Below are 26199 nucleotides of genomic sequence, written 5' to 3' on the forward strand. Positions count from 1 at the left end.
ATTGTAACACGGATAAGAGGTATAAGATGCATTACAAGGGTAAACTTCACTCAGCCAGAAAACATTAAAATCCTGTTTGTGTTGAAATATCTTTACAACATATTTTGTGTATAGGACCTTAAAGAGTGACACCATTAGTGTGAAATGTAAGCTCTTATCACAAGTGCAGTTTAGTCTTTGAGAAATGTACCTTTTTATATTTTCAAAACCAAAGTGTGTGTGTGTTTGTGTGTATATATATATATATATATATATATATATATATATATATATATATATATATATATATAGGGTTTTTTTTAAACTCTATTTAGGCTTATGCCACTTTTTTGCAACCTTAACCAAAAAAGCATTACCACCTTCAACAGACCCAGGCTATGTGCATGCAAACCCCAGGTACTGACAATGCTGATCACCTGGACCCTAATTGCACCCACAACCGAAATGCAACAATCCCCGGTGCCAACATTACACAAAGAGCGAGAAAACACAGAGGCCCAGAAAAAAGTCTGGAGAACATTCTAAGATAGAGGATTGTGGAAGCAGAGCCAGGATGGGTTGCCCTGAGCAGGGTAAGCACTCCTAATTTGGCTTTCGCTCAACTTCCCCCAACTGTACTTCCTCATTTTCTTGAGAAGAGAGACAGAAAACGGGCGAGATCAATAGTTTTCTCGCAGTAAACATAACACAAATAAAAGAGCTCTTCCTCCTATGTGTCCAACAAATTCTGTTCAAACTTTTAAATTGTAAAAAAGGTCACCATATTCAAACCACTTCTTCCTTATATTATACCATTATGTGACTTCTCCTGTTCAATGTATTTTGTTTGTGGGTTGCTGTATTTGTTCAACTGTTTCCTCATATTACCTTGTGGTCATCATAAGAGAGGATTCAAACTGCATGAGGTAGACAACCTCCAAGCGGTAAATCTAGTTTCCCCCTTTGAATTAAACATCATGATATTGAATTTGAAACTGCATCAAAGTGAGGAGTTGATCAGCACAGACAACTGTTTGGATGTTTTCTTTGATGTTGGTAAAACTCTGCCTCAGGTCCTTATTTTCCAGAAGACTATTTTCAGGTCTCTGCTGGAGGCCATCTATTCCATCTTTTTAACAACTCTGACTTATTCCCCCTTCAGCTTTTCACCGCCTCCTCTTATGCTTCTGCATCTGTGACCCAGCAGGTCAAAACCTTTCTACCCCCATTGACTGAGGGATGTGCTAATATCCAGCTATTACAGCTATTGGAAAAATGGGACTGATGTGGCTGTTTTGGTATATTCCTTTTAAAGGTCTTTTTATTGGAATATAATAACAGAAAAATAGCTTTTACTGTACTGGGAAATACTTTTTCTTTTCTTTCCCCACCCTTAAGAAATACACTCACACAGGTCACAAAACATCCAAACAAGAGTCAAGCCCAATCTAAATTCTGAGTAGTAAAAGGTCGAGATCGACAATACACACGTCTTTTCAGATAAGGGCAATCCTTCCACTGAACCCCCCCCCCCCCCACACACACACACACGCACACCCATTAAAATACTTGGAAGAGGAAAAAGAAAAAATAAATGAAGATGAACATTACAAAAGATATGACATTAGTGGGTCTCTCAATGAATTTCAGGAAGGGCTCCTGCAATTTTTGAAATTGTATCTCTTATCCAGTGTGAGAAGAACGGCGGAATAGGCTCTCTCCACTTAAGTAAAATGGCTTGCCGGGGAATCAAAGACAAAAGCCAGTACACTGAGTTTTCCTTCTGGCAGGTCCAAATCTGGAGATATGCCAAAGATAGTGGTCTAAGGGTTTGACTGAAATTGGTGGTGAAGTATCTCTGACACAGTTTGGAAAAATGATGTCCAAACTTGAGACCAAGACCAATACATGTGAATGAGTGAGTCAGGAGCACCTTTACATTTATAACAAGTAGGGTCCACATCAGGATACATGCGAGCCAGTATGGTTTTAGATTTATGAATGCAATGAATTACTTTAAACTGCAAAAGGGCAAGACGGGCACATAAGGAAGAAGAGTGCACACGTCTAAGATACGTTGTCTGAAAAAGTAAAGCCTAGGTCCTGTTCCCAAGCTGTTCTAATAGCAGTCATAGAGGAGCAGTGCAATTTAGAAATAAGGTTGTATAAGTTAGACATTATCCCTTTTGATATTGGTTTGACAGAGAAATGTATCAATAGGATTGACAGGTGGCCTGGAAGGGAACTGGTAATAAACTCTAAAATGTCTAATCTGTAAAAAAGGGGAAAAACAATGTGTTCTGGGGATACTAAAGGCGTCACTAAATTGAGAGAACCAAGCAAAGTTATTATCAAAGAACAGATTATCAAAACAATTCAAGCCTTTATTATGCCAAATCTTCAATGCACCATCAGAATTTGAAGGGACAAAGGTGATTAGCCGCAATCGGGCTTTGCAATGAAAATGTCTGCAGTCCAAAATTTGGTCAGCGGATATGAAGGACGGGAGAACATCCTCTAACCTGCAAGCCAGAGCTTTCGCAAGGATCTTTACATCCATATTTAACAATTTTGTGGGCCTGTAGGAGGCACAATCTAGCAGGTCCAAAAGACAGATGCAGGTCTGGTTAAATGAAGGAAGGAGTTCGTCTGAGTCAAATGAATCAGAAAACACTTTGCGCACAAAAGGAGAAAGCTCAGCAGAAAACTTCTTGAAAAAATCTGATGGGAGACTGTCAGGGCCATGAGATCTACTCGATTACATGGATGATATTGCAGCAGTAATTTTGCCTTGGGTGATAGGTGTTTCTAGATTGTTCCTTACTTATTGAGAAATGGATGGTACCTCCAAATTACCAAAGAAGTTTATCCATGATATCTGCCTCTGCTGCACAATCTGAATTACGAAAGTTGGAAGAAACACCTCCAAACCTTGTTGACACTTTATCTTGGTTAAAATTTTAGTAAAGCGGGGTCGCCGGTGGCGCAGCGGCAGTGCGACCCCACGCACTGAGGCTCAGTCCTCACGCGCGGGCGGCCCGGGTTCGCGTCCGGCCCGGGTTCGCGTCCGGCCTGTGGCCCATCTCCCGCATGTCTCTCCCCACTCTCTCCCCCTTTCCGACTCTATCCACTTTCCTCCATCTATAATAAAGGCATGAAAAGCCAAAAAATAAATTTAAAAAAAAAAAAAAAAATTTTTAGTAAAGCTGCACTGTCTTTCATTTACTACTCTGTGCTTTTGAATTGCCCCCCCGGGGACAAATAAAGTTTTTTGAATTGAATTGATGTTGCCTGTCCGTACCCCAGCAATAAGCTGATTTGCCCTCAGACCCCGCCATTGATTGGCTAACAATTGGCCTGATTTGTCACCATGTTCATAAAAGTTGCTTCTGTGCCAAAGCAATTGGCTCTCGACCTGATGAGAGGAGAGAAGATTAAATTCGGTCCGGAGTTTTAAACGTTTTTTTATACATTTCAGGCGAGGGTGAATTTGCATAATGTCTATCTCTGTCCAAAATCTGACGAGCAAGTTCAGCTTCGCTTTGAGCACTTTTTTTATACGCTTCAAATGATATAATCACACCTCTCAGATATGCTTTCATGACCTCCCAAATTGTTTCATTGGACATTCCCAGTGTTTTATTGATGCTTACAAATGTTTTGATGTGGTTGGATATGTGTGCCAAAAAACTCCCATCCGTCAGCAGCGGGTCCAGCCTCCAGTTCTTTCTTGCTCTATCAAAGTCTTGGAAGGCCAGGGTAAGAACAATGGGTGCATGATCTGAAATAATGCTCACATAGATTCAAAATTAAAGAATTGTTGGATGAACTTACCTTTGGAAATATTTAAAAAAAAAAAAAGAAGGCTGTGACTAATTATAATAATCTTATGTGACAATAAACAATTCTCCTCTTCTCTCTGAAATATTTTGAATTAATTTTGTGATCAGATCAATATGTTAACTGTAATTCATGGGTAGCTTCTCATGTATTAAGAATATAATCAAGTTGAAGGCACTGATTGAAATTATATCTATCAATCTTTATAAAGACGGATAAATATTTGACTGAACTGCAGCAAGCTAACCTTATCTAAAACTTGTCTATATAAGCAAGAAACAAAGTCTAAAAGACACTCACTCATCCGACTATGTAGCCTACAAAATGTCAATTTATCTTCAACTGTCCCTGTCGTCTGAATCATTAGCAATTTAATGAAAAGCTGGTCTTTGTGTTTCCTCTCCTTATTATCAAGGTCAGTAATTCACACCAGCTTTCTCATCTATAAGTCAAGTTGTAAATGACGACACAAGCTTCTCTCTGTTGTAAAAGAGATGTTTGAGGTTACCACGACCCCAGCTCAGTGCTGTCGTCTTTCACTCAGAAAATAGCTGGATGCTGTTGGTGATGACGGAACACAAGAACATGTCAAGACAGCTTGCATCAGAACCAGCATTTTACAAGAACATTCAGAGGAAGACATTCCTGATGCATTAGAGCTCACAGATTGAGCTTTCAGTGTTAGAAACTAGACTGTAAGAGGCGGCTGTCTGAAGAGTCAGCGTGTTTCTTTTTATGGAGGAAATATTGTGGGTTCCTCTCGGATTGTGTAAAAAACCAGTCTGACAATACAGCACTTCTGTTTATCTGACGATGTTAATCCTGTTCCTGTTGAACTAAGGAAATAAATCTTTCCCATTAGTTTTACAAACATCCAATTGATTTCCTGGCCTGCAAATACAACCAGAACATAATCAGTATCGGTATTGGTTCTGTATTGGTTTGCCACAAGTGTAATCAATATTTAAATATAATATAGTTGATACAAAGATTGAAATATGAGATTAGCTACAGTTAAAACCATTTTAAGAGTTTTAATAATGATGTAGTAAAAATACGTTCATTTTCCCTCCAAGGAATATATTGTCAAAAAAAAAAATGTGATTTACAATCTGTGAATCAGTAACATTAAATATTAACATAGGAAAAGAAAACTTTAATGGGTTTAAATTAGAGATGGGGTTGGACTGATTTTTGGTTTTATATATACTGGCATGAACAATATGTTAATATTACCTTTGGTTGTACAACTATGTAAATTAGTAACCATGGTGAAAAAAATGAATCATGTTTAAGGTATATAGCGTCAGTGTAACGCTAACTAAGCTATGGGCTTCCATTTGAACGTTTATTATCCCTCATAATAATTTGGAACGTATTCTTCACAGTGAACATCAAAGGGACCTCATCAAATCTTTTAATTGTTCCCGTTACGAGGTGTCTTAATTTCTTGAACACTCGTATGAAAACCAGTATTGTCCTTTAAAAAAAATACAGAATGACTCAGTGAACATGAAGGCTTAAAAAGAAGGAGGAAGGAGACGGTTCAAGTTTTCAGTGTTAAGCTGTCAAAGCTTTAAAAACTGTTTCTCTTTGTCTGCTCAGTCCTTGAGTCCAAACAAGAATTATTCTGCTTTCATGTGCCTCTTTGTCCTTCCATGTTCTGGGATGGTAAGACGTCATTCTTAGCACCCAGACTACAAATGAATGCTTATTCTGTCTAACGGACAACTTTAAACCTGCTTTAGTCATTGTCTTTGTTTAGGATTCAGCCCATTTTATCCTTATGTACTATTTCCAAAAACATCTGAAAAGGTGTGAAGAGGTTGTTTTTAAGAGAACAATGACGTGTGTTTCAAATCCCTAAGAGAGTGATTAAAAATCATGGAGTAACAGAGACTCACTCCTATAAATCCCAGACATCCTCTACGTCCTCTTTTGTTGTTTTGATTTCAAGGTTCAAGGTTCAAGGTTCTTTATTGTCAATTCCAATATATGTCAGACATACAGTGAAATCGAAATTACGTTTCCCCCCTCCCCACAGTGCAATGTAGATAAAAAAAAGAAACGGTAAATAAAATAAAACAAGGTAAAAAAGATAAATAATATTTACATTAATAAACGTGCAAGAAGTACAAAGTTAAATAAAATGGAGTATAAAACAAGATTTATACTCCATTTAAATGAACAATCTTTACATATTGTTAACATTTACTAGCATAAATATGAGGTCAATATTTAGCTTGTTCATGACTTGGATCAGATATTATTGCTTCCCATCCAAAACTGTGGGGATTCTTTCTTGGCCTGTGCTGCAATAAAATTGTGCCCATTGCACAGGAAACATTACCCACTGATATAGGCAATAAGGGGGAATTCAGAAAACATCAACCCAGCATGAAGCTCAAATACTGTACATTGGCAGCAGCAATGATTAAACATTTTCCTCTGACTGAACCATTGCATTAACGACATCCTGCTGCTCATGTTTCGCTCCACAGCTCAGTGCCTATATATGATGACGTTTAGCTGTCATTTTCTAGGTTAACACTTGGCTGTCACCCACGTTGCAGTGAAGATCCTGTTTTGGTGAAGCTGTTTGAAGGAAACTGAGGCCACCAAAAGATGAATGAACAGTGGTGCTCACCTCAACGCCTGCTTCAGCTTCAGTTAAAGGGAAAGAAATATCATGTCTTTGTATAACTTTCTGTGACAACCTGTTTTGAATTCAATATTAATTAGGGAAAAAATGGCTTTCTTAATATTATCAGAGGGGTATTATGTCTTGAAATTGTCTTGTTTTACTACGTAAAGCCAGAGAACAAGGATACTAAGACAGAGAATTAAACATTAAAGAAGCAATGTAATTACATGGAGTGTTTAAAATGGGTACTGCAGTCCAAATTCAAAACACTAGAGATAGCTGGCTCTTCCCGCCTCCTCCTCCCAAGAGTCTATTTACACACACAGGTTGCCTTGTTAAGAACATGGAGGCCAACTTTTTCCTCTGAAGGGCCCGGAAGATTTGGAAGTAGGAAGAGAGTCGATGTTGGTGTCTAAGAAAAGAATAAACATGCGCGGTTCGATGGACTCAGCCCACTTGTTGTTGTTGACACCTGCTGTACTGGACTATGTACATACGCAAGTGGACTAATGTAAATGTAGACCACTCTAAAAGAAGACTTGAAAGTGTGTACCTGTTCTGGTGCACTCGAAGGTCTACACTTCAAAGTGTGAGTTTGAAAGTGTAACGGTCTCTTTTGAGATCTTGAAGGTGATTACACACGTCAATACAATGCAATCAGGAAGAAACTAATTAGTTGTCAGTAAATGTAGTTTCTACTTAAGGAGACGGGGTCTAGCCATGTTTTAACAAGCATTTTAATCTTTATTTGTGGTTAGATGAGTGACGAGATGAAAAGAGAACATCCATATCTGTCACAGTTCAGCATCTGCAGGCACAGATAATGTACGAGTCAATCATGGCACAGAATATTAGGAGCCATACAGGAGTTTGTTGGGGTATTTTTCCACCTTTTTCTGAACACAAACACAAGAAGCCAGGTCACTGACAATGTCACTCTGCCTCACAGCAGTAGTGCCTGGAGTGCTGAATGAGATTTTCTAGTGGCTTGGTGAGCAGATAACAGATGTAATGTATTTCCTGGGTGGCCCTGACACCTCTCTGTCTTCTGCGTCCATAGGTAATCTCTCCAAAACCTGCACAGCAGACGGCTGGACTGAGATGCATCCTTTCGACATCGCCGTGAACTGTGGGTACAACCTCAACGGCACTAGTGATGATGTGAGTACACCTGTAAGAGACAGACACCCAAATGGTGCCTTGTTAATGCATTCACTGAAGCTCAGTGTGAAACCATGAAGCCATTACAAGAGCCAGTGGGCAGGAAGAATTTATTTAGAACTTCTCTCTCTCTCTCTCTCTCTCTCTCTCTCTCTCTCTCTCTCTCTCTCTCTCTCTCTCTCTCTCTGTCTCTCTGTCTCTCTGTCTCTCTCTCTCTCTCTCTCTCTCTGTCTCTCTCTCTCTGTCTCTCTCTCTCTCTGTCTCTCTCTCTCTCTGTCTCTCTCTGTGTCGTTGTTTTTGCCCCCTCTTTACCTTCATTCATTACTTTTGCTAGTTATTTTAAGCAGGGAATATAAAGAAGTGTATTTTAATAGCAACATAATTGAATGTTTTATCATGAACACAGTTTGTATAGCACATAAGAAATCAATATTTCTGTATAAATCATCAGTACCTAGAACTACTTTATTTGCAAGTAAGTTCCTTAGCAAAAAGACAGAAAACTGTTGCTTTGGATGGTCACCTCACAGTATATTGTAGTTATTTAAACTAGGCAAGTATGTGGTTAAGAAAGCAATTAGGCAAATGTTTACCAAATGAACTTTTCCTTTAAGTCCTTTAATATCAACTATTTATCAGGCACTTTGAAATGAGTCTGTGTATAATTCCTGCCTCTGTTATCTGCTATTATGGGTCACCAGATTATTTACGTTTCCTTAAGAGTCTGGAAAAGAATGTTATGTGTTACTTTTGTTTTTTTGAAGTTGAATGCAGAGAGAGCTAGTTTAGTCTGATGATGAAGGTAGAGCAGGATGAGAAGTGGATGATGTGCACTGCAGGGTAGTAAAAGGTTTTTTTACTGCCTTCTGTCTGATTCAGTCTCTTTAGTATGCCACATAGGAGCACAGCAGGGGCCGGGCTGCTGAAGTACTCTAAAAGGAATTCGGTGTTCATCTTTTCGCATACTTGATACCTCCATGAGCTGCAGGAGGCAAAGCTTTTAATCTACATTTTCATCAAGCACGAAGCATTCGGTGTCTTGGCAGCAGCATTGTTGAGCTATCCTAAAAGACTCATGTTCTAAGTCAAAGCTTTCTAAAACCCATAAAATCTAACTATTTACAATGACAGCAACTAATAGGTTTGATCACATTGGACGGTATAGATGGTTTGATTGGTTTCATGGGGAAAAGGGAAATATTCTTCTTCAGGAAGTCTTTGCTACGTTTTTTTTTTCCAGTTAAAAAAGTTCAAATTTTAAGATTCTAAAGGGGAGAAGAAACTGTTCCTGCTTCTGATCTTCTCTTGATTCCTTTATCAGTAGACCGTGTCCTTTAGTGAACTGTCATTTTTGCAGTACATTTGAACATGTTTTGACACATGCTCTGCTGCGACAACACAGTAATGTGTACCATGAAAATCTATGGAACTGTGAAAAATCCAACAGCATGCACCATACCAATAGGCTGCATAAAGCATGGACGTAATTTCAGAGGCACCACTCATTAGATTTTTAAGCAGAGCCCCTTCAGGCCTACTAAATTTCTGTCCTCAAACTTTTGGTCAAGCTAAGAGGTAAAGAGCTGGACCAGTCAGATCAGCAACACCCCTAATTATGATTAACTCTGCCTCAATATCATTAAATCTGTTGAGTTGATCCTTTACAATTGTGGGCTAACAATTGAGCTATAACATATATTTATAGTTAAGTATGCAAAAAAATGTATGACTAAATCTGTTTGTAGAACATGTGAATGTACTGCGGGATTTGCCGCCTGCCTCAAGTGGACATGTGGATGTATTAAAAGAAGCCCGCCAACATAAAATGACTTTTCTAATATATACTGAGAATGTACTTTACAATATGTGTAAGTTGCATGTTACCGCTGTTTACGTTTAGGGTAAGGATCATTTTAACTACATGAAAAAATGACTTCAAATCATAATCCATTGGGAAATCTACTGTATGTCTGCAGGATTAATGGGGCCAAATGCACAGCAATCAAGAGTCCCTTACAAACATACAATACAAATATATAACAAACAGGGACTCATATCTTTTTTTTTTTTTTTTTTTTCTTTAGGGCAAGTTTTTCTGGCAGGTGAAGATCGGCTACACCATCGGCCACAGTGTTTCCCTCATCTCTCTCACCACAGCTATTGTGATCCTCTGCATCTTCAGGTATCTACCAACGCTGCTCGACACCAACTGTTTTTATATATATTCATTGAAAACAAAGGTTTTTTGAAATAGAAAAGAGGTGGATGTTTTATATCTAGCTAAAACAAGTTCGGCACTGGATGTTGCATTTTTGACTTCAGAGATATCTCCTGACAGATAAACGTGTATACTTTCCTCATGCAGTGATCTATTTAGAATAAAGACCATAAAACAAAAAGAGACAACGCCGCAGGATCCCGTGTGTAGAGCATTTGGAGAGCTATTTACCATAAACCACATTGACATTATTCCTGCTGGGAGATGTGATAAAGACAACATGACAGTTTCATCATTTCCGTGTCACACATCAAACACTGGGATTTAATGACCTCTGATCGGCGCTCTGCACATATAGAGGGTTTATGTAGAACTGTTTAAGATGACAAGAATTTTACAAACACTTTCTTAAAGAAATCAATCAGACTTACTATTACTTTCAACCGTTTGAGTGTCTTGATCCTCTGATAGCAGTTATCTGCAGCAGTCTGGAGATGGTGTTTGGTGGGATTTAAAGTGACAGATTTGTTTCTGACTTGACAAGCTCGAGATTGATTGCGAGCTCCTCAAAGACAATGACAGTTTTGATGTCAGAAATGGCAGAGAGTTCATCTTAAGAACCCTCTTTTAGTCACGCTGTTGAACCTTTTTCACATACACTACTGACCATTTCTAGTGAATTTCAGGTGGACTGTCCTGGGGGGTGGGGGTGGGAAGCAACCGAGTCCGCTATAAGGTGATATAATGAGTATATTGGCCTTTGCATCAATGCTCTGTGTAATAACCGAAACGCAAAATCAACAAAATAGCAAAGACAAAAACAAAGGCCAACAGAAAACATCACTTGCTCGAGGTGAATTCTCTTGATGATGTCCGTCTGTGTTCTCACATCTGCTCACTTGGACTTTATGCCGAAAAAAATACTTGGCTGTTTGCATTAGCACATACAGCTCACCCAAAAAAAACTTTATTTCAGGATTTTGGTGCACATGTGAACAGGTTAAGATATTAGATGTGCTGCACAGTACTCAGTACTCTCTGCTCGCTTTAATTACTTTGGCTTCTTTGGATACATATTGTAAGAATTTGAATGAGTTTAGCGAACAGATCCTGGCAGTTGGGTTTCTCTTTGGCTCTCTATGTACAGTGGGAGTTTATGGGAGCTTTAAAATAACACATGTCGTGTGTTTGAGAGCGCATAAATACTAGAGTGATTTTACAAGGCCTACGAGCTAAGAACATTATTTTTTTATGATCCCAGTGATTTGCTGGCATTAAATAATTAACTGTAAAAACCCATGCTCACATAACCAACACACTGGCTGATATTCAGTCTCCAGAATTAGGAAACACGAATAAAACATTTGGAATTTTAACACTGATTTATTAATATGAATACTGAGTTAATATTCTGGCAAAAGAAAGCTTGAAATGTCAAACTTTGGACATAAATTCAGACATATAATGGCTGTAACAGCTGAAGAAAAATACTGATAATTGAAATAACCTCGTGGGTCAAAATCTGAATAACAGCAGATAGCAGTAATCATTTTAAACAGCAGTGAGTGACCAAGCGATGTGAACAAGCTCTCCCTGCTGTCAGAGGGGTTTATATGAAACTTTAATGATCCAGGGGGCGACATCATCTGGCAGGGCACATGCTGCACCACAGCAGGATATTTACTCGCACTGAGAACAGGCAGCATGAGTTTCTGTGCTTGGAAGTCCCCAATCAATCAAGTATGAAAAAGGGATTTGGAAGTCCAGAAGTAATTAAAAATGGATAATTGAGAATTTAAAATGTTTCTGATTGGTCATTTTGAAGTCCAATTATCTTGTCTTTATATTGGAGAGTGTGAATGGCCATAATTAGTGTCCAATTTGCTCTAAAGCAGATCCACACACAACAATAAATGGAACTAATAAGCTAACTGTGATTAAGTCTGTCTGTTATTGTCTGGCATTTTAAGATATTAAATCCAATGAAATTGGGTCAAAAGCATGAAGGCCCTTGTGTTTCTCTCTTGCTCTTGTTCTCTATCTCTTTCTGTGCCACCCAGGAAACTTCACTGCACGAGGAACTACATCCACATGCATCTGTTTGTGTCGTTCATCCTGAAGGCCATAGCTGTGTTCGTCAAGGACGTCGTTCTGTACGAGGTCGGCGAGGTGGACAACTGCTCCTCGGGCTCTGTGAGTTAATTATCTCAGACGCCATTGTTTGTTGTGCGAGCTTCCAGATGAATGAGTTGGGGGTTTTTTTTTGGTTTTTTTGTTTCCCTGAGCCATGACGAAATCAAACTCTCGTGGAAGCTCAGCAGGAAAGTGTGACAAACAGGGTGTGCAGACATGTTGCAGAGCTGCTAATTATCTGCTTCAAACCATCTATCGAGAGAGCTATACACGGGATAGAATTAAAGTGCAGATGCTCTATATCTACTGAAGTTATAAGAACAAAATCAAGTCACTGTTTAGATTACTATTGTTTAACTAGTTTTTACTGCAGATACAAATTACCTAGAAACTGCCTCAGGTAATCACAGCTTCAGGGGCCATTCAATTACACATCTGTCTTTGCTTTAATTTCGTTTGGGAATACTCAGCACATAAGTACGATATTGATTGACGCATTGAGGTTGGCTTTGTTGCCTTACCTGGAGGCCTAGTCTGGAGGAGGGTCTCCATGGGGGAAAAGGACTTTTTAGCCTGTAATGATAAAGGTTTAGTGCTCATGTGCCTCATATTCCTAAAATAATGTGTTCAATCTAAAATCAACAAAAAACAAAACAAATGACACACATTTAAAGCTGAATGTTGCAGCACCTTCAGATTGAGTCCATTGTTACATCTTTGTACTGATGCCTTTTTCATTTACACTAAGGTTTCAATCATACTATTCTTTGAAAATCTATGATCAAAGAACTATGACAGAGTTTTTTTTTTTTGTTTTTTTTTACTTCTTTTTATGGAATTGAAACTCTGAACCCACTGCCCATTCATCTGTAACAGCTTGAACTTTTCTCAAAGGATATCTTAGAGGCTTAAGTTGTATACTGTTGGGATTTTATTATTTTCTGAAATTCTTTTGCACAACCTCCATGAGACAAATCTTATCGTTGCTGCACTTTAATAGATTCTGTGGCTATGCTTTAGTTGTGATTTGACACAGTGACAGCGACAGGGATTAAAATCCAGTTAAGGACCAGTTTTGCCTTCCAACCCAAACAAAACTTATGTTTGATGTTATCGATGGTGCTCTCAAGCCTCCTTATTATGTAACATTACATCTTGAGTGGAGTCACGTTGTTCAAAATAAATCACTGGCGCACAAACATACTTGCCAGGCATCAAGATCTACACAGGGTAGAATTCGGGTGTTCAGTTGCCCGTGAGGATGGTTGAGTTTGTGCAGAGGTCCAACGTTTGGCTCCATTTTACCAAAGAAAAAGATGAGGGGGACGATAAATGTGATTTGTTCTGCAAAATAATGTATTTCAAGGGTGTGACACAACCTGCATGGCCAAATACATCATGCGTCTCTTCTGTCCAAGCACGATGGAATAGAATTAGGAAACTGTCGTTAATGGTTAACACATGTTACATGTGACAAGATACACTTCAAAATCTGGCTCAATAAATTCAAAAACAATTCATGAACATTACCCAGTAAATACTGTCAATATTTTGACAACCAATCCAGCTACACATGCTGCACTGTACGTTGGTGTTTGGACACAGAGAGCATTGCACACTAGAGTCGAATTCCTTGTGTGTGCAAAAAAATAAAAAACTGTAAAGCCGCCACTTAAGACAAAACTGCATGAACCAGTAGCTGACAACGTGGAAGACAGCTACTCCTTAAAAAAAATGAAGGCCTTGGAAGTTTATATTTGGAGTAATGTCAAACCATAGCATCTGGATGTCTTCCTATCAGCTTTTGCACACTAAAACCAGCCGGCCACCCAAACGCTGAACAGCAGACTGCAGACTGCAGGCCCCTCAGGCCTGAGAACATTAGGTTTATCTTACATGATGTGGACACATGACCAGAGGAGCCTCACAGTGTGTTTATTAGCGCGCTCTCTGAACAGCTCCATTGTGTTAATAGAACTGCTGGTGTTAACAGGAGCCAGCTGCTGTCATGCCCCGGCTGAAAAAGGATGTTATAGAGATGTTTGGCGCTTCAGTGCTCCTCATGACCCCCAAACTTCAGTACAACTGTTGGCTGAGTTACTGCTTTGTTTTTTCTGTGTGCGTGTTTGTTTAGGTGTTCTGCATGCTCGGTTTATTATTCATCTTGTACAGTTGGACGTGTGCTGTAAGTAACCATTAAGATGAATTTATTGTAAATGCATCACATGTGCTTCTGTCACACTGTATGTGTGTGCTACATTATACACCCACATGCAACTATTTGCAGGCTTTTTAAATAAAGGACCCTGCTAACAACATGTACTGACTCACACACACAGATACTGTGGTCATTGTTCTATCCCTCAACACTAAAGTATAATGACAGTACATTCTCCAAAATCACTGTCAGCCTCAGCTGCTGTAACAAGCCATCTGAGATGTAAACTCCATGTGCAAAGACGTGGATCCTAAAAACAAATGCAGGAGGTTATTTTGTCAGGCGTTTGTACATTTTCATCAAGATTGTAGGCGTGTTTGATTTAACAAGCAAACATTTACAAGAAACAGAGCAGATGTTGAAGGAGTCATGGAGGCTTGTCCTTGAATCAGTTGTAAGAGAAGTACTCAGAGCTTCCTGTTATGTACATGTAGCAATACTTCAATAAGGTCAATATTATTTATTTATATGCTTTTTCCCCACAATTGTTAGGCAATACATTAATAGAGATACACTACATAACAAACTAGCTAATGTTAACATCTATGACTTGAATACAAGTTAAGAGGAGAAAATACTTTAGTCTTTCTGTGACAGAATATCGCCCTCACTTTCTGTGTTTTAGTGATATTAAATAATTGCTGTTGATGCTGTTCTTTTGTCAACACGTATTGTATCCTTGCAGAATTTAGAATTGTGCAGTTTGATGTTTTTTAATCCTTCATTGGATTTATTAAATGCCAATTGTGTGAAAGAACTGTTGAATCATTGTTGTGGGGTTGAAATCAATACCCCCCTCTGAAATGTGGAACATTTTAGGACTTGGTCAAGTCTCTGTAGATACATTATGAAGTGAACCATTTAGATCATGAGCTAACCGTGGATATTATTTGATCAAATAAAAAAAAGGTGTTGAAAGTTTAGCATATGTTATAGTACCTTAAAATCATTTGTGTATGCACCTGTTAGAATGCCACTTTTGGAAAAAAAAATCGTCCGACATGACCACAGTATAATCTGGAAAATGTTTAAATATTCTGCTTTAAAGTGTGAATGAGAAGCAGTATGAGGTTCTCCATTTTACATCAATGATTCATGAAGTCCTCGGGCTTCGTTCACCTGAGTTCATTATTCATGCAACATTAGTCTGCTCATCTTTAGCCCTTCCTGATAAGATGTATGGGGAGGCACTTTTGCTGTTACAACATGATGCAAGTCCTGCTTTGTATGTGGGTTGAGCTCAATATATATATTGCAGCTTTTTTTAGCCTTATTCATATTCGCACTGTTTCGTTTCTTTTTGTCATTCTTTACCACTCTGTCCTCAAAATGTATCCCTCCATATTGTGCTTCATTCTATTCCTAACGACAGTCTGCTTTTCATCTGCTTCCCTATTCATCCCATCTCTCGTATGTGCCACATCTGCTGAAGTTCTGAACACAATCACTCGCACAGGGTCATTTTTAATGGGCATGGTATCGATTTTTCTCATCTGAGTGATGCCCTCCCTGCAGGATCTCTGGGGTGCTCATCCCAAAACAGCTTGTTTGTTGCTAACCTCAGACCTACATAGTGAGAGCATGTTTTCCATGAATTAGAGGCTGTGAACAAGCTAAAGACATCATCCAAGCCCACCCAAACCATTAGAAAAATCAACCCAGCATGTGTATTAAACACTTGGCACAATTTGATTAGAGCTGATTCTGTTATCCTTCATGGTTGTTTCAGTCTTGTCTGTGTAACTTCTGCAAAAGTGCAGCAACAGTGAAGTTGTACATGAGTGTTTATTGAAAATTAGTTTTGTTTTAATTTAATCAATTAATAAAGCGAAAACCAATAGCATTTTAAATATTCTGTCAGGAGAATATGTTGTTGCGTTTCATTCACCTGCAAACTGTCATGTAGTGTGATAGCTAACACAACAGCCTAAGAGGTTCATGTCGCACTGTCGTTCATTTGCTGCTCTGTGTGCCCTTGAATTGCCCCCCCGGGGACAAAAAAAGTTTTTTGAATTGAATTGATGTTGCTTTGTTTATTATAAATAAACTCTGCAGATGTAAATGTAAGATATTGCTTTGATAGTTAAGAATATAACCAAACAGCCCAAACAATGTTCTTCTTAATGACAGACTGAGACGTGTAATTGGCTTTGGAGAAATGTCTACTGTTAGACATAATAAATGTAATAAAACATCTAATATATGCCCATTAAATGACATCTTTTACAATGCAAATTAACCTTTTTTATACCACGCTGCAATTAGCCTGTCATGATTTTCTATCCACTGAGGATAAAGAGGTTGATGGTTGTGATTAACCTGTAATTGAAATGCTTGTCAGCTAACTTGTGTTGCCCTGGCCGCCTAGGACTGCAGAGTTGACGTCTTCTCATGCCAAAGTGATAAAAACTCATGGAAATGTATGCATTGTGTCGTTATGTGCATGGCCAAATCTCAAAGCGAAAAGGAATAGAAAATCATTAAGGGCATTTTTCCATTTTTTTAATCGTTGTTACAATTCTGCTTCTATAGGGGATGAAATTACACGCTCTCAAAAGATGATCTTCTTGTTCAAAATACTGTAGCCTACATGATATATTGACAGTGATATTCCCTCTTTTGTGCTCTTTGTCCATCATCAGGTTGGCTGCAAAGTAGTCATTGTGTTCTTCCAGTACTGTATAATGGCCAGTTTCTTCTGGCTGCTGGTGGAAGGTCTTTATCTTCACGCTCTGCTGGCTGTCTCTTTCTTCTCCGAGAGGAAGTACTTCTGGGCATACATCTTAATCGGCTGGGGTGAGAACCTCTTCCTCATGTACCTTATATTTCTCTTTCAGGCTCCTCTGATAACTAACTACAGTTCATGTGACCTAAGGGATACAATAGTAACTTTAATGCACACTTTTTTCATCCCAAGGTGGTCCCACTCTTTTCATCACAGCTTGGAGCATCGCCAAAGCTTACTATAACGACGTGGGGTAAGAGAAAAAAAAAACACAGGCGACTGCCAGACGAGAGGCTAGGATAAAATCTCTAATTACTCTTGATTTGCAACATCTTTAAGGTGAATATTGTTTTCATGCTGCCACAGGTGCTGGGATATTATCGAGAACACCGATGTCTTCTGGTGGATCATCAAAACACCAATTTTGGCATCAATCCTGGTTGGTTTACAAGCTTTTTCATCAATTCCAGAATGTCAACATCAATGAAATTTGAAGTCACATTCATTGCAAAAAACCCATTCATTATAATCAGTTTAGTATTTGACAAGAAGCCTTTAAACTATTAAACAGTTTAACCCTTGTGTCCCCAAAGAGAAAATGTCCTAACTACTCATTATGACTTGTATTTGGTGCAATGGCAGGGAAAAAAAGTCATTTTATTTCCTCCACTGAAACGTGGTTATGCCTCTCTCCCCTTGGTATGCAGCTGCACTGCGCACTCAAACTGCTACAATACGCAGCGTTGTTTAGATTCTTGCCTCTTTGCAATCCTCGGCACTACAAAAGCTGATTATAATGTTGTTGGGCAAAGTTCAAATCAATATCAGGATTTAAATGGAGGGGTTCATACGTTTCTCTGATCCTTTTACTTGAAAGACACATGAATCAGAGCAATGAAAAAAGCCAGGCAGGCTCACTGTTTACCTTTGCATCAGAGTGCACCACTATAACACGGAGAATAGATTTTTCACCTTAATTTCAAAAGAGATACCAAAAAAATTATATGTTCAGAGTTTTTTTGTGCAGTGATTGGCCTGCCAAGAATTAATTTAACCAGAAAAAATCAGAAAAAAAGTTTATCTCCTCAGTGCTTCGATCAAAAATGATGTTAGCACGCGAAAACAACAAACCTAGAAAAACGTAAACACGATATACTACCTTGACAAGGCAGCTAGCATACAGCATTTAAGTTTCCTGTGTTGGCATTTACTCTAATTGTGCAGTGCTACAGGCTAAATGAACTGCTAGCATAACTGAAGTTTCTATCGTCAACTAAACTACGTAATAGTGACTCAAGGTGGCCCTTGGTCACTTATTAGAATAAATATAGTTCATATACTATAATCTACATTTTCCTTGTAGTAATAAATAACTTTTGAGTTTTTACATCATTTGAACTTAAAGTGATTCCTAAAATGGACAATTCTGAGATAATGCAGGCCCTAAGCCCTTTTCCCCCTCTGTGCTGCTCTGCCTTTTGTTGGAAGCTTTTCTGAGCACAGCAAGCTTTTGTTTTCTCTCGTGTTCCTTCAGATTAAGATCATGGATCAGCAGCTCGGCTGTCATATCTTCTTGTCCGTCTCCTTGTCTCCTGTCTTTTTCTCTCTCTAGCAGCTGAGTGATGTGAGTGGGTTTTAAATGTGTAGCCCTCTCAGGGGTCTGTCACAAGTTTAGTATTTGGAGATGCTCATTTTCCTGTGGGCTAGCAAAATAATCCAATCAAGTGCAAGAAGAAACACAACAGCAGCACTCTGTTATGAGAAGCATTTGTCAAACATTCCTCTACATTCATTAGATCAAACTCTGAAAACATGTTAAACTTTATTTAGCGCAAGGCTTTTTTTGTCTTTTTTCCCCATTGTTTTATATCAGGAAAATGTACCTGATATTGTTCTTTTCCTCCATAGATGAACTTTATCCTGTTTATTTGCATTATAAGAATACTTCGCCAGAAAATCAACTGCCCAGATATTGGAAGAAATGAGTCCAACCAGTACTCGTGAGTATGCTACCCTGTTCTTTATCCTATTTTTTTTTTTTTTTAATTGAGACAAAATATAAGATGAAAGTCATTTATCATAAAAGTGAAAACCTCCCTGCAGGGGACTAAATGTTGTCCATATTCTTTGAAAGTTCTGTGCATTAGAAATTCTATATTCTTTTATTCTTTAATAAGCAAAAAAAAGCAGAGACTATATTTGTCCTGTGGGTGAAACTGGTGTTGTAAATTTAATGTTTCTGTGGTTCTTCAAGTTCTTAAGCGATTTTATCTTTCTAACTCAGAGTAATAAAATCCTGTTCAACCTCAGTAAAGAAAGACACAGTGTGCACAGACATATATTGCAGAGCTCAGTGCATGATTTTGTCCTGTAATAGAGAGCATCTCATAAATCAGCCATAATGCACGAGCTATTCTCCCAGACAATTTCAATGGTGTTTTTTGCAATTTCAGGTCCTCTGTGCTGAAATGTGAAATGAAAAGTACTCGACAGTTGCATTCCATTATCAGCATATAGAGAAAAAGTGAAAATTGGTTTCAGAGGGAGGGAGACGTGAATCTGTTTTTTTGCTTTTTCATTGTAGGAGACTGGCGAAATCAACGCTCCTTTTGATTCCTCTGTTTGGGATCAATTTTATCGTGTTTGCATTTATCCCCGAGCAGGTGAAGACTGAGCTACGGCTAGTTTTTGACTTGATTCTCGGGTCATTTCAGGTATGACGTCAACATATATGAATACAAGTTTGAATTCAAAGCTTTGTAAAAATGGTTTCATCAAAGATAAGAAGAGGTTCAACACATTTTTCGATCACTTTTAAATTGAACCGCTTAAGACCAGGAATAATTTGGCAACCGGTCAGCCAAGACCTTTGAGTGTCATTGAGTGTTATTGAAGAAACCCTTTGCAGAAAATTGTGGAATTTCTCTAGGCACTTTGCTGGCTGAATGATTGACAATATTACAGTTCTAAACCTCACAGTTATTTCATACCATCACACTGTCAGGAATGATGGAGAATACAGACAAATAGCATGTCTGAAACCTTCATCCCATCATCTTCCTCACTCTCTTTCTTTTATAAACCTGTTCATTGCAGTACATTAACACAATCTTTAAAGGAAAAGAACAACCTAATGATGCACATCATTAATGCTCTCTTTTCTGCGTTTCTTCCATATAGGGATTTGTGGTAGCAGTCCTTTACTGCTTCCTAAATGGAGAGGTAGGCCCCCTCTCCCCCCCCCCCTTCACAAGGATGTAAACATTGTTTGTAAAGTATAAACACAGCGTTCAGACATGATGATTTGTGTTCACAGAATGTTCACAGATGTCTCACTGTCTCGTGTGATACTTCTCAGAAAATGCTGTCAATCTGTGTCTTTTTTTCTGTTGCCAATGGTGCACCATTTACATTCACACACAGTTCTGAAAAAGGTGGGTGGAGGTGTGATTGTGAGTCATCATCTTTGGTTGGCCAAGCTGTTTCTCCACCCCTGGACCTCCCCGCTGCATTTTTCCTGCGCTCTGCCTGCAGGGTGGGAGGACTGTAAAAAGCATAGCCTTTTGGGCAGGGAGATATTCAGTCATGTCTATAGAGTCTCTCTGAGGATGCATTACTTATGTTCCCGGAGCTGGGCCAGATTGAATCCCAGAGATGGGCTGGATGGCAAGCCTTTACACTATGCTGCATGAATTTTAATCTGCTCAGCTTTCAGGTGTCCTTGGTAAAATGTTAAGTCTTAGTGCAGAAGTATTATGAAGCTGGTAAATTAATACAGGCTCGAGTCAAGAACAATATATGGCGGCAGTAGTTTTAGCTCAGTTGATAAAGGTTGCACCCTGTACACAGCAGCTATACAGTTCTCAATGCCACAGCCCGTGGTTGCATGTTATCATACCTCTCTTTGCTGTATTAGCGGTCACTCATCAGTAATAAATACAGTGATGAGTGACAGTGACAATACGAATTAAATAGAAAAAAAAGGGTTTATTGTCTTGAAGTCATGTTTAATATTGAAGCAAAATATTAAGTTGCAGCAAAACACATAAGATGTTAAACAGAAAAAAAGATGAACAATTTCTAAACCTTTTTTTAGACTAATAGAGTTAGCTCAGTTATAACGTTACCCAAACAAAGTTGAATAGTTAGTTAAACTATACATCCTACATTTACAGCAGTGTCCTTTAGCGTGTCCATTACTATTCCTTCTCTGTGCTGTGTTTAGAACGCCAATGTTCACTGAAAAAATGAATCAAAACCCTGAGTATTTAAAACGTTATCATGACCCAAAGACAAAAATTCATTTTCATTTTTCATTTCCTTCTTTTTCCTTTTCCCAGCATATATTACATTTTGTAACTAGTTGGTTATATTGGGGTTGCTTACGTCATGCTTGGGAGTTTGAAGATGTCATTAACAGTATGGCTCATAACCATGCTGCCTTTTCTGACCACAGTTGTGGGAAACGCGTTGAAAATATCAGAACGGCATCTAAGTCTTTTTTTTTTTTCCTCACTACAATAAAGGTCCAAGGAGAGATGAAGAGGAAGTGGCGGAGATGGCACCTACAGAGATACATGCGCTCGGACACCAAATACCAGCATCCGTCCATCGGCAGCAGCAACAACTTCAGCACCCAGATTACCATGCTGACGCGCTGCAGCCCCAAAACCCGACGCTGCTCCTCCTCATGTCACGATGACCTGTCCAGCATATGAAAACGCACACTGATTAGGACATACCTGCTCTCATGCCAAACTATAAGTGGAAAAGATGAAGCATACTTGGGTTTTAGGACAGACAAAACACACAGACACACACAGACACTCCCCTGTTATATACGCTCCTTGAAGCGTGTGTTTTTTGAGTGTGACCTGGACAAAAGAAAGAGATCATGATGCTTATCTTACACGCAGTTTAGAACCTTTATGCTTCATACAAAACATGACAGAACAGATAATTGCTTCACAGACACACGTATTTGCACATTTATGCTTTTGTTATTGAATTTGTTGACTCTTTACACATATGCAGGTGAACTTATATGCCATATCATCGTGGATCATTTGATCAATTGCACATTTGCTCCCTGTGTGTTCTTAGACACTGGGAAGAGCAACATGTCTCATATTAATGGGGTTAGGCGGAGGGATCCACATGTGTACGCCACCGGCAGACCTTTAACCTGATGTGATTATCAATGATGAAACATCAATTTGTGGATTCAACCAGCACCAAATGAACAAGGCTGGTGCAAAGACAGCATGCTGGAGAAAAGTTTCATTGTCGTCAGTAAGTGTGCAGAATCTTTACAGATAAAGAAAAGTGCACAAAAAAAGTTAATATAGGCAACAAAAAAGAATGTAAAGAAAAAAAAAGGTTAAAAAAGTGTTGATTTCCTCACTCCGTAGGAAGACGAGAAAAGCCTGGGACTTCAGAGAAGATCAGTGTGTTGCTGATTCACAGTGACATGTTTGGAGATGTGCCCTTTTCTGCACCCTCATGACAGACTTTTCTTTATCACTTCAGTTCCTTCTTGTTTTGTGGGACTCTAAACCAGTAACAGAGTTGATGGTTTTTTTTTTGTTGTTGCTTGGGCAGTTTCTTCCACGATCTTGAGAGCAGCTGCTTTCAGTTTCTCTTGAAGTGATACTTTCAATCAAATCCCTGCTGGCTGTCGGGCTGCACAATAACCCCGATGAGGAAATGCCTTCAAGCAATCCAGTCTCTGAATGTTTACATTAACATGGAAGGAGTCATTTAACACTGCGCAGACAACTATACAGTGTAAAGAAAATTAATTGCTATGGATTGTCCTGTCAGAGCGATTGTATAGTGGCTGTAATATAAGTAATGTGTTTCTGTAATTGTTTGTTCTCGTTGTTGCAACATGTGGGATTTAGAGCATTATCAGGAACATTTAATTCTCTTGTGTGCGCTTGTTTATGTAGCAATCTGTGGCTTTAGTTAACAGTTAAATAGAGGCACTGTAGAGAAGCTTTCTTGTTGACGCTGTGGGATACTGACTGGAGCTTGAACTCCTAAATCGTAAATATTTGCTGAAATCTCCAGTGACTTGTCAGGTTTAATCTTCCTCCACCAGGCGAGTTTGAACCTGATAAGTCAGTCGGGTGTTTTGGATTTGATAGGAAAAGAAAAGCAAGGTGACAGGGATGACTGGCCATGTCACAACGATGCTGTCATTGTGCTTTTTTTATGCTTACAGGTTGAGACTTGAAAGTCAACTGCATGTTCATCGAAGCGGTGACATCCACATGGCCAGCTCTACCTGGAAAGAAATAGTAAACCATCCAAGTGCTGACTTTGAGGCTCTGGCCCACTATGTGAGTCAGAATTAAAAAAACAGTACATGATTATCTCGGAAGGCCTTTCATATAGAACGTTTTGTTGGTGGGGAAAATACTTATTCACGTTCTGTTGGAGTGATTAACATGAGGATTAATGCTGCTTTCATATCTGTTTTTGTCAGCTCCCAGTTAGCGTAGCTTAGCATAAAGACTTTTTTTTATAAAGTTACTAATCCACCTGCATATAGAAAATGTACTAATTGGTACATACATTACATTCCTCTGATAACAAAGCTAGCTTATCTCGTACAGGTTATATTTACGCTGTAAACCTATTTCTTCTTTCTACTTTTTTTTTTGTTTGTTTTTTGGATATTTTGTACATTTTGCTCCACCGACTAACAACTGTAGCTACATGTAACATTCAGGTATCAGAATGTACTTCAATTAGATTAAATTAATCATTGTTTCTTGTCTGCCTTCTCTGGTCAGTAACTGTTTTTATGTGAATTTGACAATATACCTCCAATAACCATGAATGTAAATAGATGTGTACATACCAACAACAAAAAAGAATTTTTTTATGAAGTCACTTGAAGTGTTGCATGATGTTATTTTACTGTGTTCCAGTAACCTTGCATGATTATCTTTGTATCAGTGACACTTAAAAAAAAAAAGCTTGACAATGACTCTTCTGTGTGCTTACAGTAAGTTTAGTATTAAAGTAGACTATAGAGATTATTTGTGAACTTGATATTGTGTACTTTAAAGATTGAAGAGTTGAATATTATGTTTTGTCTTCAGTGGGCAGAACACTGGGGCAATGCAGTGCATTGTGAAGCTTCAAATGTACTGCAAGTATTTATTGTTTTAAGTTCAGAGCTGTCTACAGAAAAACCCACCTCTTAATTTGATATGACTTGTTTTGTATATAGTTCTTATTGTTATTATTATTATAAATCCTTTGCTGTACAGTGTAAGTAAAGATTTTTTTCTTGACAGGAATTCAGCTTGCTATGAAATGTCATTGTTCGACTCACCCTGTTTGAAATAAATTAGACATACAAGATGGTGGAAGTTTGATTTTGTACAGTCATGTTCTTTCTGCACAAAGAACAATTTTGTCCTCACTGACGGCTACAGGAAATGCATTGTTGCTTAAATGAGGCTTATTTTCACAAGTGTTATTTGGAGTTTGACGAGGGCACGGCCTTATGCTGATTAATGTTTCATGTCCCCCCCAGAGGAGCTCATCTATACTTTAGATTCAACTTGTTTGTGCAAATATGCTCATCCCTGTTGGTGGACAACTATTCATCAAGTTACAATCAGTCAAGTCTTTATCATTTGAAATAGCTTTTTTTTCTATGAATAGTTTCCCACCTGAATTTGTGGTCCTGAGTAGATTTTGATCGGATATCTGTGCATAAAGGCAGCCGGCTTGATGTTCCAGCTATATTCAAATGTAATATCAGAGAGAAGCACAGAGTTCTTTGAGAAACAGTATGTTTTTAACAGCTCAAGCACTTTTTCAAATCAAGTACTTCCACTTCAAGATGAGCTGCAGGAGATCGCAGTGCACTTTCTAGACAACAGCATCAAAACAGAGAATATACTTTAGTAAGAGTTCAGATTTTTAGTGGCATAGATAGAAGGATAGATACTTTGTTGATCCTGAGCAGCTTCTGTCATAAAAAACGGTGCAAAGACCTTGTATGACGTGCCGCCTGCAAAGCCTCTACAACCCACATCGACAGGCTCACAGAATGCTTGCCAGCCCCTGTTCAGCTCTACCAGCTCCTGGTATTCACTTGGTATTCACTATAGCTCCCAGACCGATGCAGGTGTGAGCAGGTTGGCTGCTGGTTGTCTTTGGCTGTGGTTGCTTTACAGGTTTGAGAAAATTGTTGTTAGTTTCAATGAGGAGAGACTAGACCCCCCCCACACACACGCACACGCACACACGCACGCACGCACGCACGCACGCACGCACACACACACACACACACACACACACACACACACACACACACACACACACACACACACACACACACACACACACACACACACACTCACACTCACACTCACACATCACACATCAATCACACTGATACGACAAACTGACATGGAAAGAGAGGAGAACAGATTTTTTTAATTAACTGTATGACAGCAGCAGGTCAATCGAGGCTGTGACAGAAGGGGGTTGGTTCGGTACTTAGAGAGTAAACGCTTCTCATCAGCTGATCAGCTGAGGAGAAAAAGAGAGGGCAAGGAAGAGAGGGAGTGACATGAATGAATTATGACTACAATGTCTGAATTACAATGCAGCAGTCTTCCTGCTTCAACTTACGCTGAGCTTCATAAACTTTAAAGGGCTTTAGTGCTTTTAAAAAGAATTTCAATACTTCTTGATCCACAGGATAAACGCTCTAAATCAATCTTTGACAGGTCAGATATCAAAGCAAACTCATCATAGCTCCTCTCAGTTCCACTGTCTCCTCAGTGACAGTATTTAAAAGGTATGACTGACCCCCTAAGTCTGCTCTGAGGTGATATAAAATAAATATATTTGGGTTAATCCATAGGATCCCTGGGCTTTACACATTCACTCACTGATTTTGAATGCACTAGAGCTCTTGATGTGTGAGCTCAGAAGAGTGAATTTAACCGAGTCAAAGCTGTGTTTGCTTAAAACAGATAAGCAAAGTCACCCTGTCATGCCTGCTTTTCCCCATTGGTTGCTCTTTAAACTGAATGTCAATAAACTCTATCCATGAGAATAATTAACTATTCATAGAAACTGTAATGATTGTAAATAGAAGGATTTCTAGTGTTGAAAACCTCATGGCCCATGTGTTTGAAATATGCACAGCAAAGATATACAAATCCAGGATGATAAATATTCTGCCATCAGATTATGTTTGTGTCAAATTGACACAAGGACAGGAGTATGGAGGTACACGCAGACTC

General features: G+C 38.8%; 1 protein-coding gene across 2 annotated transcripts in view; it reads left to right on the forward strand.

Annotated features, from left to right (window-relative positions):
- The window catches only part of vipr1b (vasoactive intestinal peptide receptor 1b), a 36324-nt gene extending 12044 nt beyond the window's left edge, over positions 1-24280 (forward strand). The window contains exons 4-14 of one of the 2 annotated variants that reach the window (XR_013780560.1): positions 7524-7624; positions 9709-9806; positions 11903-12035; positions 16836-16989; positions 17111-17171; positions 17285-17357; positions 18827-18918; positions 19503-19632; positions 20099-20140; positions 21445-22705; positions 23145-24280. Coding sequence is in view for 1 of the 2 variants with exons in the window: in XM_079361420.1 (XP_079217546.1) it covers positions 7524-7624; positions 9709-9806; positions 11903-12035; positions 16836-16989; positions 17111-17171; positions 17285-17357; positions 18827-18918; positions 19503-19632; positions 20099-20140; positions 21445-21636 (1076 nt within the window). In the remaining variant the exon portion in view is untranslated. Of the gene's footprint in view, positions 1-7523; positions 7625-9708; positions 9807-11902; positions 12036-16835; positions 16990-17110; positions 17172-17284; positions 17358-18826; positions 18919-19502; positions 19633-20098; positions 20141-21444 lie in introns of both variants that reach the window. The other variant, XM_079361420.1, reaches the window with a different exon arrangement.
- Positions 24281-26199: the final 1919 nt, after the last annotated feature.

This window comes from Symphodus melops, assembly GCF_947650265.1.
Source record: "Symphodus melops genome assembly, chromosome: 14".
In the NCBI taxonomy this organism is placed as follows: Eukaryota; Metazoa; Chordata; class Actinopteri; order Labriformes; family Labridae; genus Symphodus; species Symphodus melops.